Raw genomic sequence first — 16442 nt, 5'->3', positions numbered from 1 at the left:
CACCCCACCCACTCCAGCCTCCCTCGAACTTTTTTGCTTTAGATCTCGCAGCAGTTTTTCAAACACCTGCCCAGGACGGTTCAGGATACTCAGGATGCTCACTCCAATGCCATGCTGAGGAATGAGGCAGAGGAGAGCAGTTTCATTCCTGGAATGAGTGGACAATAGACCAAGAGTCCCAAGGTCCCGCTGGGTAAGGCAGGTTTCTCACCTTCTGACCAGGTAATCTACCTGAAATGTGGCTGCTTTTCTTGAGTAACTGGAAAGTCTTGCCCAAGGGCAACGTGGAAATACAGAATACATTCCAAGGCACTAAAATATTTAAGAAGTAGTGGTTGCAATGTTCCATTTATACCATCAATATGAAATGTTATCAGGCTAAGGCTTTAGAAAAAGAAAGTAAAGTTACAAGCGAACAGGTTTTCTCCTCCTGCCTCCCTAGAATCCATTTCTGGGATGAGAACACTGACTTTTCTTCGCCCTCTTGGCTTTGGTGTTCCCAACAGTGGCCCAGCACTGTGATGCAGGCTCCAGCAGGGACCCGGAAGGTAAAGCAAAATGCCTCCAGGTTTAAAACTTTACTTTTCAGTAGGTGGAATTTGAGAACCCGCCACACATGGCCTCCCTAGGATGGCGAGTATCGAAGCCAATGGAGCAGGGTTTGGTGTTAAAACTTTGATCACAGGGCCCTGGGAAACAGAGCGTGTGCACGCACACACACGCACGCCCACGCGAGCATGCAGAAGGAGACACAGTCAGCCGAGAGCCAGTCATGGGAACCGCTGCTTTGCTGGTTCCTTGCCTCCCTCCCACCAGAGCGGCCACCTCATTAATGTCACTCAGCATCGCGTTTTGCTACACTAGGTCTTTCTGCGTGCCGTTCCCGCGGGCAGCCCAAAGCCGGCTTCCATTATAAACTTCTGTTCCTTGGGAAACTATCAAAAGCTTTGATTGGAGAAGAGAAAAAACTTCCAGAGGGCCTCTCTGCTCGCTCCTCCAAGTTTTTTCTCTGTGGTTGCTTTATTCAAAATCACTACACACACAAACCGTGCTCTGAAAGTCATTTACAACATGGCAGCTAAAAAAGAGAGAGAGAGAGAGAAAGAAAAGAAGAACAAAAAGGAAAAAAAAGAGCTAGTGATCACTATGGCCCGTCTACCTGCAATTGCCCAAAGAGAATAATTCATTTCGGTGGAGGATATGGATGAAGCCCTGAATACATTCCAACTCCGTTTTCTGTCCTTCAAAACAATAAAAATGTAAAAACCCCCGATGAAAGAAGGCCCGAGGTGGCAGGAATGAGAATCTCTTGACCCCAGGGAATTTATCCTCCTGGATCTTCTAAAGCACTCTCTCCCCAGAATGCATCATCAAGACCATTTTATTAGATTTTTCTAAACCCTTGAAATTGTCACATAATTGAAACAGAAACAGCAATTTAGAGCTCCGAATGGATTTCTTAAAAAGAAGATTCTGGGCTGGCCCCAACATCCCCTCCTTGGCCGCTCTCGCCCCTAACCTAAATTTAAGACCCTTGCACACAAAACCCGATTTATCTTTTAAATCCTCCCTTGCCATAAAAGTTACACATTCCCCTAATGCCTTAGATTTCAGGACATTTGGGAGAAACTCATCCCAGACAACAGGCTAAAAAAAGAATCCATTAGCATTAACTTGCCTGTCACAGTCAGTGACAAATAAATGAATGCGATGCTTTCAGATCAGTCATTGGTGGAACTACCCCCAGGCAGATAAAAACCAGGCCTGGGAGAGAGAAGGCTCACGGAGAGACCTCTCACACAGCAGTGTCTTAGCTGTCCCCTAGCTGCTCCCCAGGACTTCACTCTCAAAGGCATTAAAAACACAGCTATCACATACAGAAAAGGAAATGCATTCCCCATGCCCACCAAGCAACCCCAAGACGAAGGACGCACGCTATCTCCCCTTCAAGAGCCAGGACCCTGGGAGCAGACCCAGCCACTGGACATACCATTTCCCGAATCTCAACGTGCTATTCTATCCATCACCCCTAGGAAGGACAACAGTACCCACAAGCCGCTAGGTAAGGTCCTCGTACAATCTAGCCAGTGCCGTCTTTGGGAACAGTAACAGACAACCAATGCTTATACTGGGTCACCCTAGGCCCTTCGTGTGCAATAACCCATTTAATCTCCTGAACAAATCTAGGATGGAAGTGCTGTGAAAACCCCCATTTTACAGGTGAAGAAATAGAGGCACAACACCATTAAACGATTTGTCCACAATTCCCTAGCTGGGAAGTGGCATTCAACTGTGCCAAGAAGGTTCTTACCTTCTTGGTAAGCAATGGAAACTAAACTGAAGCTTCCTGGCCAGACTACACCAAAATCTATTCCTATTCCTCGGCCTGAGCACTTTACAGCAGTCGGGCAAAGCACACGAACCTAAAAATCTACCCACAGCGGGGGTAGATTTTATTGGATGCAGCGGGGCTTTGTGGTTAAGAGAGCTGAGACTTGGAATTCAGACAGACTTTGGTCCAAAGGCCAACACTGACCCTTCCTAGGAGTACGGCCCCAGGAAAGCTGCTTACCCTCCCTGGGCCTCGGTTTACCATTCTGCAAGGCAGAGAAAACACAAAGCACTGCAAAGGACTGGTGTCAGGATGAAGTTAAAGGAGATTAATCATACAGAGGCTTAGCGCAGTGCCTCGAACATACTGACTCACAACAAGTAACAGCCATAATTGTGGGTTAGGATTTTTCTTCTTCATCACTGAAGGTCTCAAAATAAAATAAAGAAGTATAGCAGGCGGACACACACCCTGGGAATAACTTCCCAGATCCCTGGGAACTTGATGTTACCTACCCTTGAAAGAGAGAGAGAACAGAGATAGCTTGTTGTATACGTGGGACCCAGTGGGACACCTGCCCCAGCGGGACCAACCGCCCTAGAGCCTGGGCCCCTACCATGTACCACGAGGTGCTCAGGCCCCAGCCCACACTTGCTCACACCTCTCGTATCACACGGTAGGCACAGGTCATGATTCCAAAATCTCATGTTCCTCACACCAGGCAGCCACTCTGAGAGAAAGGTGACCCCAAGCAGACCTCTGAAGGCACAGGCTTCAGAGGTCTGAGCCCCAGGGCACGCACCCTGGTGATACACAGACAATCTGTGATTTCCGCACCAAGAAATGACATCTCGTTGTCTACACACAGCAAGGTCAATGACACGGCTTAGACGAGGACAGAGTATAGAACTTTGGAATTTCGTCTCTATCATGGCCCCTAGTTAAGAAGGTAAAGAGGTGAGGAAGGGAAAACATAGAAGCAAGAGAAGGACAGAGCTCTTCGCGGTTGCCGCACACCCCAAAGGGCAGGGGTGGTATCTGCCAAGAACATCACTCCTAGAGAAGGCTCAGCAGCCAGAGAGAACACAGTATGAATGACGCAGAAGGCACAGATCCAGGGTGGGAGGGTCTCCATGAAACCACACCAGCCACAGTCCTATCCCCAGCTTCCAGACTGATCCAAAAGAGCTCAGAACATTGTACGGGGCATCTCCGTGATCGTGCACACACAAAACAGGTTCCCCAGCACATGCCAAATAAAGCCCAGACTCGTTTGCTTTGCCTGGCATTCAAGGCAACCCAACCTGGCCCCAGCCTGCTCTCCACGCCTCCACCCCGAGCACCGTGCAACACACGCCCTTCGCTGCAGCGGCCCACTGACCTCTCCTAGCCCCTCGCATTCCTGCCATTCTTCCCTCCTTCCTGTTCCTCAGGATCTGGGGCAAAGACCACCTCCTCTGAGAAGCTATCTTAGCTCTTCCTTCCTCTGAAGACCGTTCCTGCTGCTCTGCTGTGTTTCTCACACCCTCTCCTGTTCCACAGGTAGCAGCCGTCCTCCCAACCAGAGGAGCTAAGACCCTTGAAAACAAGAACCGTGGAGACTGATGGTGTGCGGAAGAGCGGCAGCAAAAGCTAAGGTTTGTTTTTTTGCAATTAATAGAACATGTTTGTGTCCTTAGACTTCATTGTCCAGTGCAGACAATAAGGCATGAACCTAAATAACCATAAAACTCAGAACAAAGCGCCTAACACAGTTCCCGATGCTAAGCAGAAACTTGGTAAAGAATTGCCCAAAGGCCGAGAACGGCAAGTGAACGCACGGAAGATACAGTCTCTCCCCGCCCGACCCTCACTCTTACCCTACTGTGGTCGCACACCTGTCAGCATGTTAGGTACTCATTCACTTGCTCAGTACTTATTTGTCCCCGTAGAGTGAAAGCCCCATGAGGGCAGGGACTTTTTGGTCTTATTCTCCACACCGTCCCCAGAACCTCACACAGGCCCTGGCACACCAGAGGCGCTCAGTAATGTTTGGTGGATAAATATATGAATCCGTGCCCAGCACAATGCCTAACGAGTGTGTCAATAACTTTTTGCAAATTTATTACTGTTTATTATTTGCTAACTTATTATTACTGTTATTATATTATTACAGTTTGCCATAACCAAAGAAAAGGTAAAACGCTAAGGAAATCCAGAGAAAGAAGTACTACATGGAAGAGAGAGCAGAAACAGCTCTGTGGAAAAGGTAACCCAAGTCGGGCTTTGAAAGAGAGGCGTGTGGTACACAGGCCAGAGCAGAAAGGACAGCGCAGGTAGGGATGCACAAAAGGGCAGCTATTCCGAGAAGGGGGAACGTGCAATTTCAAGGCAGCAAAAGGGAGAAGAGTTGAGAAGTAAGCTGGAAGAAGACACACCTTGTACAGATCTTGAACGACCCTAGCTACCTGGCTAAGAAGCTCAGACTTTGGTGGGCATTGAGGGTTTCCTGAATCCCCCCAAAAGTGGGTGCACAGAGTCAGCAATTAAAAACAATCAAACAAGCTCTTATTCAGTGAACACACCAGATCAAACAGGCAAACAGAGATGATGAACTACATCTCCCTTTTGGATTCCTGGGACTTCCAGCCAGAGAACGTTCAGGTTTAAAAACACAAAAGGAGGGCGCCTGGGTGGCTCAGTTGGTTAAGCGACTGCCTTCGGCTCAGGTCATGATCCTGGAGTCCCGGGATCGAGTCCCGCGTCGGGCTCCCTGCTCAGCAGGGAGTCTGTTTCTCCCTCTGATCCTTCCCCCTCTCATGCTCTCTCTCTCTGTCTCATTCTCTATCTCAAATAAATAAATAAAATCTTTAAAAAAAACACACACACAAAAGGACAGGAAGAACAGATGCCACCTCAGGGGGGCACCCAAGAGGGTCGGCTGGTTCCTCAGAGAGTGCCTCCCTCCTCCTCTCTTCTTGCAGCGGCGGAGGGGTCTCACCTGCCCGCCAAAGACATCTGACATAGAACAGAGGAGCTCCGGCTTCTCGGCAGACTGACCTTAACGCTGAAAGGAAAGCATGCAAGGCAAGGCAGAATCTCGGGAAAGGACATTTGTAGGATGGGGCGCCCCTCCTCCTGAGCGGACACCTGCTGCTGACCGGAACGCAGGAAGGAGCCGCGCTCCCCGACAAGAAAGCGGCTAAGCCACTAATCCCCCAGGGTCCTCGAGGTTGTGGACAAGGCTGCACACACACCACCACGTCCCCGCTGGGAACCAGAAACCCACCGGCAGGCTGGGTAACTGTGGCCGGCGAGGTGACAGCCGCAGATCATCCGGGATGGCACGAAGCTAGAATGACCCGACCCACCGCAGCAGGGGAAGGCCAGATGCCGAGAACTCACCCCTCGCCCGCCCTTGAGAAGCTGCCAAGAAACCACTCCCCCGGAACAGGAGGTGCCTGTGTAAAACACTCGTGCTGTGCTGCACCCATCTGGACGGATGCATGCGTAACAGAGAACCTTCCAGGCCCCGGAGCCTCATCAGTGCACGAGACAGGAGCAGGAAAACCTGGCTTCGCTCAACCTTGCCACAACTTAGCTGTGTGCCCTGGCGCTGCCAACCTAACTTCCCCGCATGTCAGCTGCCTCCGCCCTGAAAAAGGTGGGCTGGATTCATCTGGAGCACCGAAGTCAGCATCCGGCGATGTCAGCAGGCAGGGGGCTTACGTTCCAATCAGGATTCTTCTTGCGTCATTTTCCATTGTAGCTTTTCTTATTCGACAAAGATAATTCGATAACGGGGCGCCTGGCTGGCTTCACTGCTTAGAGCACGTGACTCTTGATCTTGCGGTTGTAGGTTGGGGCCCCACGTCGGGCGCGGAGAGGACTTAAAAATGGTAGTAATGATAAATAATTCTATAATAATGATACCAGCAGACACCTGCTGGCACCACCTTGTGCCAGGCTCCCAGCAAAGAGCTCTGCATTCACGCTGAAAACCACCCCATGCTGGGCACTACACCCCTGTTTTAAAGAGGAAGAAACTGAGGCGTAGAGGGGCCCACGTGGGGTGCCCATGGTCACCCAGCTGCCAGTGAAGCAACTGGAAATAGGCTGAAGAAATGAGATCTCCATGGATCAACAGATAAGGTTCTGGCCTCTGACACGTAAGGAGGAAAATGGCAACCTGGGGAGCAGAGAAAGCTTTATGACACATGAGGATAAGTAGGGCAGATGGGGAGTTACACCCAGACTCGCCCGTGCCCCTAAGAGGTTCGAGAGCCTCTTGGTTTTTCCACACGAGAAGAAGAACCCACGAGCTTGAGCAAAACTCTTGCAGGCAGCCAATGCTTCTGCCCAAAGGGACTGACAAAATGATATGACATGATTGATCCCAATCATGCCCGTTCCTCCAACGGCTTCAAATTAAGTCATCTTTTTTAGAATAGCACGACCATTTTAATTTTTTAAAAGACAGAGGGGAAGAAACTCTTACATATTTTACAAAATGAAATAATCATCCAGCGAAATAGGAAGGCACAGAACGGACCCATCGTCTTCTGATCAAAATGTACTTTGCTAATTAACGGCCACTAGTCTCCAAAGAGTCGCCCCTCGACTAGTTAATAAAGCCCCATTATACTTCACTTGAGAGGTGAACATTTACATCGCAAAGGGGGATGAATGAACTGCAGGATTCAAAGCCCTTCCTTCGGATCGCTCATTAAAATTCTGGTCAAAACGGATTTTTATTTATATGATACATTAAAGAATATTATGACAGTACTAATATGAAATCTGCTCCTCACTGCCACGGCTTTGCTTTCGTATTAAGTTACAGTTTCTTTCCACTAGTCTTGTTTTAACACCTCCACGAATATTTCTCTGGCGAGTGCTAGCAAAGAGAGACGGCCAGAAAGCAGAGAAATGCATTTTAACTGAAACCCACGCTGTATCATTGACAAGCTCCTCACCCAGCCCCCGAGGAGGGGCGCAGTTCACCTCGCACCGGGACCCCGACACGTCCACACACAGAAGTTTTATTGAAGGGAGATAAACAAAAAATAAGTAAGGGTGACTTAAACTCCTAGACTCCCTGCCAGCCAGAGTTTGGCCTCCAACACTAACTTCAGTCTGAAATCCCCGTGGCCGGGCTCAAATTCTATCAGAAAAGAACCGTTGACAAGAAAGGCACTTTCTCCCCATCCTGCCCCAACTCCCAACGAGCACACACCTCGCCAATTCCCCAGCCGCTTCCCTGGAGCTGAGCAAAGCCCAGAGCCCTGTGAAAGGGTGCCCCTCCACACGGCCAGCCAGAGTCACCCCACGGGATGACATCACGGGGGCTGGGTGAATCACCCAACCAGGGACCTTCAAAGTCCGCGCACGCTGGCTACGGTTCAGCTCCTCACAGCCTGAACACCACCCTGCGCTGCGTCCTCCACCCGAACGGACAGGTGATACCCCTAGATCCCGCCACAGGATAGCTTACCGGGCAGGGGCCCGGTTCTGGAGCTAGGCTGCCCGTACCCCACTTCTCAGCCCATGTATGCCTCGGTTTTCTCATCTATAGATTGGACATAATCCTAGTGCCCACCTCTCAGGACACAGGCGAAGACTGGATGAGTTGATATACGTAAGGACCCTACAACAGTGCCTGCCACATAAATTCAATTAACGTCATTATGATCACTAGACCTCTCTTGGCGACTGGTATGAGAGCCTAACAACATTAACAGTAAAAACAGCAGGTAATATATATGGTATTACCACACGCCAGGTCTTTTTGTTTTTTAAGCACTTTACCTTTATTAATTTATTTAATCCGCAAAAAAACCCAGTAAGATGGAGTATATGAGATTCCAAGAAACCAAACGATTTGCCCACATCCACGCAGCGAATGAGGGGCAGAGCCGGGATCCGAACCCAAGCTGCTGTGCTTGAAGATAACAAAAAGAAAGATGATTAAACCAACAAAAATAATGATAATGGTGACGATGGGGATGGATGAGGCCCTCACCCCGTGCCGGGCTCTTTCATTCTCCACAGCAACCTTGTGAGGGAGCTACCCCCATCACTCACCTTTTACAGAAGAGCAAACAGGCCGGGAGAGGTGGTTTGCTCAGTGTCTTGGGACCTGAGATGCAGATGGAGATAACAGATAGGAAAGTCCTTGGGAAAGGGTGCCATAAAAAGCAAGGTATTGTTATGCAATCTCTAGAACTCCACAGAAAGATGTCCTCCCCCAACTGGTATAATATTTGCTCACATCTAAAAGTCTGACAATCCACCTAAAACATCCCAGACTCCAGGCTGGGGGTGGGGGAGGGGAGGTGGACACTTTGACAAGTTCGAGAAATAGTGTATCTCATTTTCAAGTTGAATGCATCACCGAAAAACCAAATGCCAGAGTATGTTAAAATGAAATACAGCTTTCCTGGTTTAAAAAAAAAAAAAAAAGTGGTGGGAGTGAGGGGTGGGCACCAAGAGGGAAGAGAAAACAGGTCAAACCCATGGTTTGACCAAGTCAGGGATTTTTCCAGTTTCCTTCTAGGTTAATCTGATCCTAGTTCTGGGTGATCAAATGACTAACCTGGAAATTTGAAGATTCACACTTATGGAAGAAACAGCAATTCTTCCAAACCCAGGAAATACTGCTAATTCTGGAAAGCCTCTGAAATGTCAAGGATCACACACAGTTTGAAAAGCAACCTTTACACAGTTAGCAGTCCGAAAGTTTGTGTTCAGTACAGAAATAATCTAACCTCTTCGGTTCATTGATTCCTATTATTTGCTTAATCATTAGGGGAAAAAAATGCCTTAAGAAAGTATTTTTGCTCTATTTACTTAAGAGATTTGTGTTTCCTTTGAAAGAAAAGAAAGGAAAAGAAAAATTACATGGGGGAAAAAAAAAGGAAGGAAGGATGGATCACATGGCAGACTCCAGACCTGAAATTCTCAAAATGTCATCCACAAGGGCCAACTTTTTCTTCATTAAAGTGCTTCATCCCTCCCCTTACACAATTAAAAGGTTCCACCTGTGGGAGACTATGCTTGAAGAAATAAATGGAATTTGCAAAAGCAACAACTCTTTCCCTTTATGACCTGTAATCCGACGCTTCACCTTTTCCCCCCTTCCCTAAAAGAATGCCAAGGCCACAAGCTACAGGAAAAGTCTACCTCTCAATATTACATAGGGAGGAAAAAAGTATAATTAAAACGTGTGATTTTAACATGTTAAGCCCATAAATTTCACCCTCGGTTCCAGGTAGCTCTGTTCTCATCCCCACAGCTGGCAAGCTCAGCGAAAACTATGTTAGCCACACACTTGTGAAAGAGTGAAGGCCGATCTCGACCCTCTAAGCAAATCTTGTAGTACCACACTCCTCCAAGGTTATAACAGACTCAGAGCTTCTCCCCCAGGCCCCAGCACTTGAAAATGTGCCCTGGGGCGCCTGGGTGGCTCAGTTGGTTGGGCGACTGCCTTCAGCTCAGGTCATGATCCTGGAGTCCCGGGATCGAGTCCCGCATCAGGCTCCCTGCTTGGCGGGGAGTCTGCTTCTCCCTCTCCCGCTCCCCTTCTCATGCTCACTCTCTCTCTCTCTCAAATAAATAAATAAAATCTTTAAAAAAAAAAAAAAGAAAATGTGCCCTGATTGATCCCACCAACCTGAAACCAAGACATCCAATGCCTCCTCTGTCAGATTCAGGGCTTTATGGGTCTACAAAGTCATTTCTCCAAGGAAAGACAAGCTGTTTACTCAAATTCTACTCCTCTCCATAAACTCCAAGTTGTAAGGGCCTCAAAAGAGAACCCTCCAAAAGACAGTCACAAGGAAATGTCCAAGTTTTCCTGATAGGATCTTGGCAACGCTTAAAAAGTAAATAGAACATTTGCATAAATATTGCAACACATGGAGCTCTGTCCTGCCATGAAGGATCAGGCTTGCCCCTGCCCCCTGTTGGATGCTCAGAACCCACCTCGGGATGGCTAAATTGCAGACGCACGCGATTATCTTGCGGAGCTCCTTGCCTGGCCTGGACTCTCACAGCCACATGCTGATACCGTGAAGGTACCTGAAGGCACCAGCTTTCAACACTTGATTGCCAGTACTCTGTTTGAAATTCAAAATCCTTGGCAACCATCTCTGAGTGCTAAAATCCTATTACTGATTCTCCTACTTACCTTGGGTTGGGCCCGACGAGGAAATGCAACTTTGGGGTCAATCTAGGGGGGGAGGGGAAATGGGAAAGAAAGAGTCAATTCCAGTATTTGGAGGAGAGGGAGAAAAAATTATGATTAATCACCTAATTATTAATCACTCATTTCTCAGGCTTATAACCCAGCTTTTAGTAACTTCTCAGGCAACTCAAAAGTTCCTTAAACTTTGATCCAAACTTTACTCATCCCTCCCACAATGTAACAAATAAAGGAGCCTCTCTAAAGTGTCCTACCATGTATTTCAACGTGTGATGTTCTTAATAAATCAGATCTCACATGTTCTTATCTAAGCAAGGGCTTCTCTTCTGCAGACACTGGACATTGAATGGTACCTGCATCTAATTTGCAATGCAGGACTGGGAGAAAAGATGGGACCATCATCCCTGAAAAAAAAAATCGTAACTTGAAAAATTAAACATAAGAATTTTTCAGCAGTCGGTAACTGGATAGGAGATCTTCTCCCCAATGATAACTAAACAAGGCAGATGGAAAAGGGGATTCCAAAAATTTTTTAAATCATCAACATCCAAAAACTCCCCATGGACATCCAACACTATGGCTTGAGTTCATTCATTCATGTTGGCAAAAGTACAGTTACCTAGGTTAGCCAAAAAGACAGTTCATTCTGTAGTTAGACCACAAGAGGAAGCAGGTGTCAAAAGCTATGGAACCTAACCCAGTTCTTAAAAAATAATAATAACACTACAATAAAAGGAAACACATCCACTAAAACTACCCGGATTTTAAAAATCACAGAGTGTAGAAATCTATCAGCAACCTAAACCCATATTACAAAAGTAAGGTCATCATGGGGAGAGGGTAAAAAAAAAAGAAAAAATTACTGAAAAAAAGAAATAGGAATCTACTGTAACAATTAGGGTATTCTTCCTACCCCAACCCCAATCAGAATGGAAAAACATCCTCCACCCCCAGATCAGACACTCAGCAGAACACATGATTCTCAAAAGGGGAATGGCTTTAAAACTCAAAACAATTCCCATGGAAGTATTTGAATCTAATAGGCTGATCCGAGGTGGGGGAAGTTGTTGGACAGAAAATATGGGGAGGGAAAGAATTTTAAAAATCCCCATTATTGGTTTTCATTAGACTTCTAAATGTTAACAAATCTTTGGGTAAAACTCTGCACAGAATATTGCTACAAGTCACTTATTTATAGGCTCTGGCTTTCATAATACAATTTTCCCCTTTTAAAATGTAAACCTGAACCTTGTTTTCAGTTCTGCTGTGGGGCAGCAAAAAGAGTAAGGCTGTGGGATGAAGCACAGAGTGGGGGGCGGGGGGGCAAGGCACACCAGAGAGTTCTTGTGCCCAGACCTACATCCCTTAGGACACCCCAGCTCGTAAGACAAAGATTTACCACTTGTCTTAAGGTGGTTTAAAGACCCAATACAAGTCCACAGCATGTTTTTTTACCTTTAAACATCACCTGAGAAATGAGGGATTACTTTTCAAAAACTAAAATAGACAAAAATCTCTGATCTAGGAAACTAACCTCTCATCAAGATTAACATTACCGCATCTACAGGTGTACTCAGCACTGACTAGAGCTGTCTACAAGAGAGATACAACAGGTGTGGATTTTCCATTCTGTTGACCAAACATAAGACAGATGTGTCTTTTTATAAACACTCCCCCCAGAATACGGCTTTTGAGCTGACCAGCACACAATTGCAGTAAGAAGTCACCTTGTTTGTGGAGTAAAAGGTGAGGGACATGCCGGGAGAGAGACCAGGAGCTGGGGGGGGAGGGATAGGAAGCCCTGAAGAAAGTGGAACACTCAAAAATATCTAATATTACAAAACTCGGGGCGCCTGGGTGGCTCAGTCGTTAAGCGTCTGCCTTCGGCTCAGGTCATGATCCCAGGGTCCTGGGATCGAGCCCCGCATCGGGCTCCCTGCTCGGCGGGAAGCCTGCTTCTCCCTCTCCCACTCCCCCTGCTTGTGTTCCCTCTCCCGCTGTGTTTCTCTCTGTCAAATAAATAAATCTTAAAAAAAAAAAAATTACAAAACTCAAAGCCAATTCAGAATTCCTGGATGGTGGGTTTGGGATAACAGCGTGTCAGACCACCAGGCGCGTTTTTCAGTGTGCAAGTTTACACGCTGAAATCTCCAAAGGAGAGGACAGGTCAAGGTAAGTATGGCAAATCCCAACCTTTTGCACATCCCTGTCAACTATTTTTTTTTTTTAAAACAAACAAAAAAGAAAACTACCAAAAATTAAAACATTAGTTAGTTAGGTACAGCTCTACTTACTGTAGCTACAAATCCTCTAGGAAAAGACTAGGGTACTATTTTGGATGTGAATGGCCGTTACCTAAACAAAGCTTTTAAGGTAACGGTAAACAAGATCCTCGTTTCCATGTCAATAAACCAACCGCTTCTGCCTCCTGCACTGAACGTTGAAACAAAGTCAAAATCTAGGTTATACTAAATAATAGTGACCAAAACATATCCACAAACAATTAGGGAGGGAAAACCGCACGTTTTGCACCTGATACTGAGGACTATGACCCACCAGGCACCATAGAAACCACATACTATTTCTCCTACCCAGGGTGGGGAGACGGAGTGAATAATAAATTCCTGAATTTGCCTTGAAATATTTTCCTCTTTAATTTTGCTAGCTTTTTGAAACGTCTGACCAAGAAGTCAAGGGGAAAAACACATTCCTCAGACATCCATTATCACCCTACAAATGACTGTCCCTAAAATTAAATTATCTAAAAGCGCAAAAAGGCTGGGCTGCAAAAGCTATGGCAAGTCCAGCACAATTGATAAAGCAACTTAAAGCGCCTGGGGTCCTCTCTTGAGGGCTAGTGAACATGCACCTGACCTCTGATCAGAGAGACAAGGTGAATTTGCAAAATAAGTTCACGTGCACCAAAGGTGGCCAGGTTTCTTTCCCTTTTTTCCCTTCTCCTCAATGTTAAAGCCAAAAAGGGCTTGGAAGATCACCCTGTTCCACTCCTGTATTTTACAGAAAAGGAAACTGAGGCCCCGCCGAGGCAGGGAACAACTTGCCCAAATTCATAAAGGGCAGCTGGGACTAGACCCTGGTCCTTTGCCTTGCCCCACCACCTACCACAGTCCCAAGCAGCCCAGCACTGCATCCCAATGTCACCTCGGGGCCCCTGCTTTGGCGGATGTATAAAAACTGTAGGGAGATTCTAACAGGCATAAAGGGAAGGGAGAGCCATAAAGCCAACACAGGGATCTAAATAAAACACTACGAGCTGTCCGCCCCCGCCCCCATGACCGTACTAAATATCTTTCTTCCCTTCTTCTCTAATCTCTACCTAGAGACTTTTCCCCCTCTCCGCACCAGTCTCTGAAACCTTCTAATGCTATAAAAGTACCCACACTCAAAAAATAAAGGATCTGAGGGAAAAAAGCAAAACCAAATCACTTGGAAACCCAAGGCCTTATCAGTGTTAGATTTCACTCCATCTGGAGTCACCCACTGGAGTCACCCAGCGTGGCTCTGGGGGGTCTCCTTCCCTTCTCAAACCACATTCCAAATCCGAGGTGCCCCAGGAGAAACCTGTTGCCTGGACCTGGGATTAGCGCCCCCTCGCCTTCCTCCCTCCTCCCGGCCCCAGTCCCTCCCAGCTGGCCACGAAGCGGGCTGTGCCTTCTAAAAGCCAATTCCCACAGCCACAGTTGGTAACGCGGCTGTGCTCGGCTGACAAAGAAAAGTTGCCTTTGCTCTGTGGTGCAGTTTCCTTGATGGTCCCTGGGCCCCGTAGATAGCCTCTCCCCGCGCAGACCCCTCCCCCAGGCCTACGCTGGGCAGCATCTGGAGCTGCAGTGGGACAGGCTCTAAACAGAAAACCCCAAACCCAGCCATGGCATCAAACTTTAGAGCCAACTCTCGAGCCCTGCTTATCACTACCCAGTTCTCAGCACAGAAGCAAAAGAAAGCACGGTCCCTTTAAATGGGGCTGTCAGTGCCCAGATGGGTCCTGAACAGGGGCGAACAACAACAACAACAGAAAGCAACCTACCGTCTTGGAATCTAACTCGTGGTGGGGCTGACCTAATACTTTATCTACACTTGCTGGGTCTGCGAACGTGACGAAACCGAAGCCTCTGAAATGAGACAAAGAGGGAGAAAAACAAACAAGAAAATGTGACACCATTGAAAGCAACAAGGAGTGAGCCCTCCTGCAGAATGGAGAGCCAAAGTTGCCCCCTCGCACCCCCGCGGCCCACAGCCCTCCCCCAAGCCCCCTCCGCCTCGCAAGAAAACACATCAAGGTTAACCGGGGAAGTGGAACGGGGGCAGGGCGGGTGGAGGTAACTTGGAAAATGCTGGTGTCTCCACTCTTTCGCCACCTCAGTCTCCTTCTCCTCTCCTCCTCCCCTTCCCTTTCTTAACGCTTTGTTTTATTCCGAAGAAAACCCGGCGCTCAGAAGAGATTCATCCAGCTTTCTAAAAGGGGCTGAAGAGTTTAGGGAGCTGGGAGTATGGGGAAAGCATACATTAAAAAAAAAAAAAAAAAAACTATGTAGAAAGTGAATGAAGCTGAATGTCATTTTAAACAGGAGAAAAAGAAGCGACGGGAAAAGGACTTAAAGCAGAGAGATGGGCATCTCTGTATCCAGAGTTCAGCCCCAATTAACAATAACCTTTCGGGTTATGGGGGCGGGCGTGGGGGGGGGTGGAATAGAGCGACGTTCGAAACTAGCCACATGCCTGAGCCCCATTCTAAATCCGCTTAGCTACTTCCGAAGACACCTCCAAAAATAACACTTAAACTTTGTTCTAAAATAAAGACAAAATCCAGAAGAGAATGGTTTACCTGGAGCGTTTCGTAGTGGGATCTCTCATGACCATACATTCTCTAATTTCTCCAAATTTGCTAAAATAGTCTCTAAGGCTATCTGTAGAGAGAGAAAGAGAGAGATGGGGGGGGAGAGAAGGTGTGGGAAAAAAAAAGCAATGCAAATTTTGATCAAGGACAAAAACCAAAAGTAGTTTTCTGTTGTTATTCTGTTTTGTTTTTGCATTTTTTGCACACGCGGGGGAAATTCGGCAACAGAGGTCGCGTAGAGGGCTCGGAAAGGATTTGCTATTTAAAAAAATAACCTTGCACAGGAGAAGTGGGGAGCCAATGGCGGGGGGGGGCTCCTACGCCGGGATAACAAAGAGCAATAAAGAAGCCAAGAAGGGGGGGACCCAGACGTCCCCCCCTCCCTCCCTTACCTGGTGAGGTCTGCCAGCTCAGTCCACCGATAAACATTTTACTAGAGGGAGAAAACATAACAGAAGTGAGCACCGATGTCAGATCGGCCATTTTGACGTGTAACTTACAAAAGCTAAAAGGAAAGCGGGGGGGAGCGAGCGAGCGAGAGCCGGGAGGTGGGGTGGGGGAGAAGGTGACGGCGAAATGCAATCCAAAGGTGTGTAACTTCCACGGGGGGGGTGCGCGGGAGGGGCGGGGGGGCGCGGGAGATGCCCGGCTCCGCGCACCGCCGTCCCCGCCGCTGCAAGGAGAGCGAGCCCGAGGCGGCGCGGTGGGCAGCGGCTGGAAACTTACCCGGGGTCGTGCTGGGAGTCGTTGGCGCTGCCCGAGGTGCCTTGGCTCCCATTTGCCTCCATATCTGAGCCCCCCCGCCCCCCCACCCCCAAAAAACCGAGCCCCACAGCGATCGGAGCGGAGCGGCGGCCGGCTCCGAGCCCCGAGATCTCCCGCTCCCTCCTCCCCCTCCTCCTCCCCCCCGCCCGGGCTCCTCCGAATCTCTCTGCGAGCGGCGGAGCCGGGGCAGCGGCGAGAGCCGTCACACGTGGGCTCGGCTTAGCTCAGCCCCGCTGCTCGCACACCCCCCCGTCCCCGCCCCCCCGGCCCATCCCCACCTCTCCCCCTCCTCCTCCCCACCCCCATCT

General features: G+C 48.2%; 1 protein-coding gene and 1 long non-coding RNA gene across 8 annotated transcripts in view; both read right to left on the bottom strand.

Annotated features, from left to right (window-relative positions):
- The window catches only part of MSI2 (musashi RNA binding protein 2), a 387828-nt gene extending 371538 nt beyond the window's left edge, over positions 1 to 16290 (bottom strand). For 3 of the 7 annotated variants that reach the window (XM_081805263.1, XM_081805265.1, XM_081805266.1), the window contains exons 1-5: positions 16096 to 16269; positions 15762 to 15802; positions 15358 to 15439; positions 14560 to 14644; positions 10500 to 10541 (exon numbers count right to left, since the gene is read on the bottom strand). In XM_081805263.1, coding sequence (XP_081661389.1) covers positions 10500 to 10541; positions 14560 to 14644; positions 15358 to 15439; positions 15762 to 15802; positions 16096 to 16157 — 312 coding nt within the window. In that variant the 5' untranslated portion in view covers positions 16158 to 16269. Of the gene's footprint in view, positions 1 to 10499; positions 10542 to 14559; positions 14645 to 15357; positions 15440 to 15761; positions 15803 to 16095 lie in introns of all 7 variants that reach the window. The other 4 variants (XM_031024305.2, XM_081805262.1, XM_081805261.1 and 1 more) reach the window with 4 other exon arrangements.
- On the bottom strand, positions 6621 to 10493 carry LOC145717366 (uncharacterized). The gene is made up of 2 exons (XR_014140544.1): positions 8907 to 10493; positions 6621 to 8450 (listed from the first exon to the last, which is right to left on the bottom strand). It is a non-coding gene; the product is annotated as an uncharacterized LOC145717366 (long non-coding RNA).
- Positions 16291 to 16442: the final 152 nt, after the last annotated feature.

This window comes from Leptonychotes weddellii, chromosome 15, assembly GCF_054177405.1.
Source record: "Leptonychotes weddellii isolate Sample4059 chromosome 15, ASM5417740v2, whole genome shotgun sequence".
Taxonomy (NCBI): Eukaryota; Metazoa; Chordata; class Mammalia; order Carnivora; family Phocidae; genus Leptonychotes; species Leptonychotes weddellii.
This window is presented reverse-complemented; position numbering and strand designations above follow the sequence as displayed.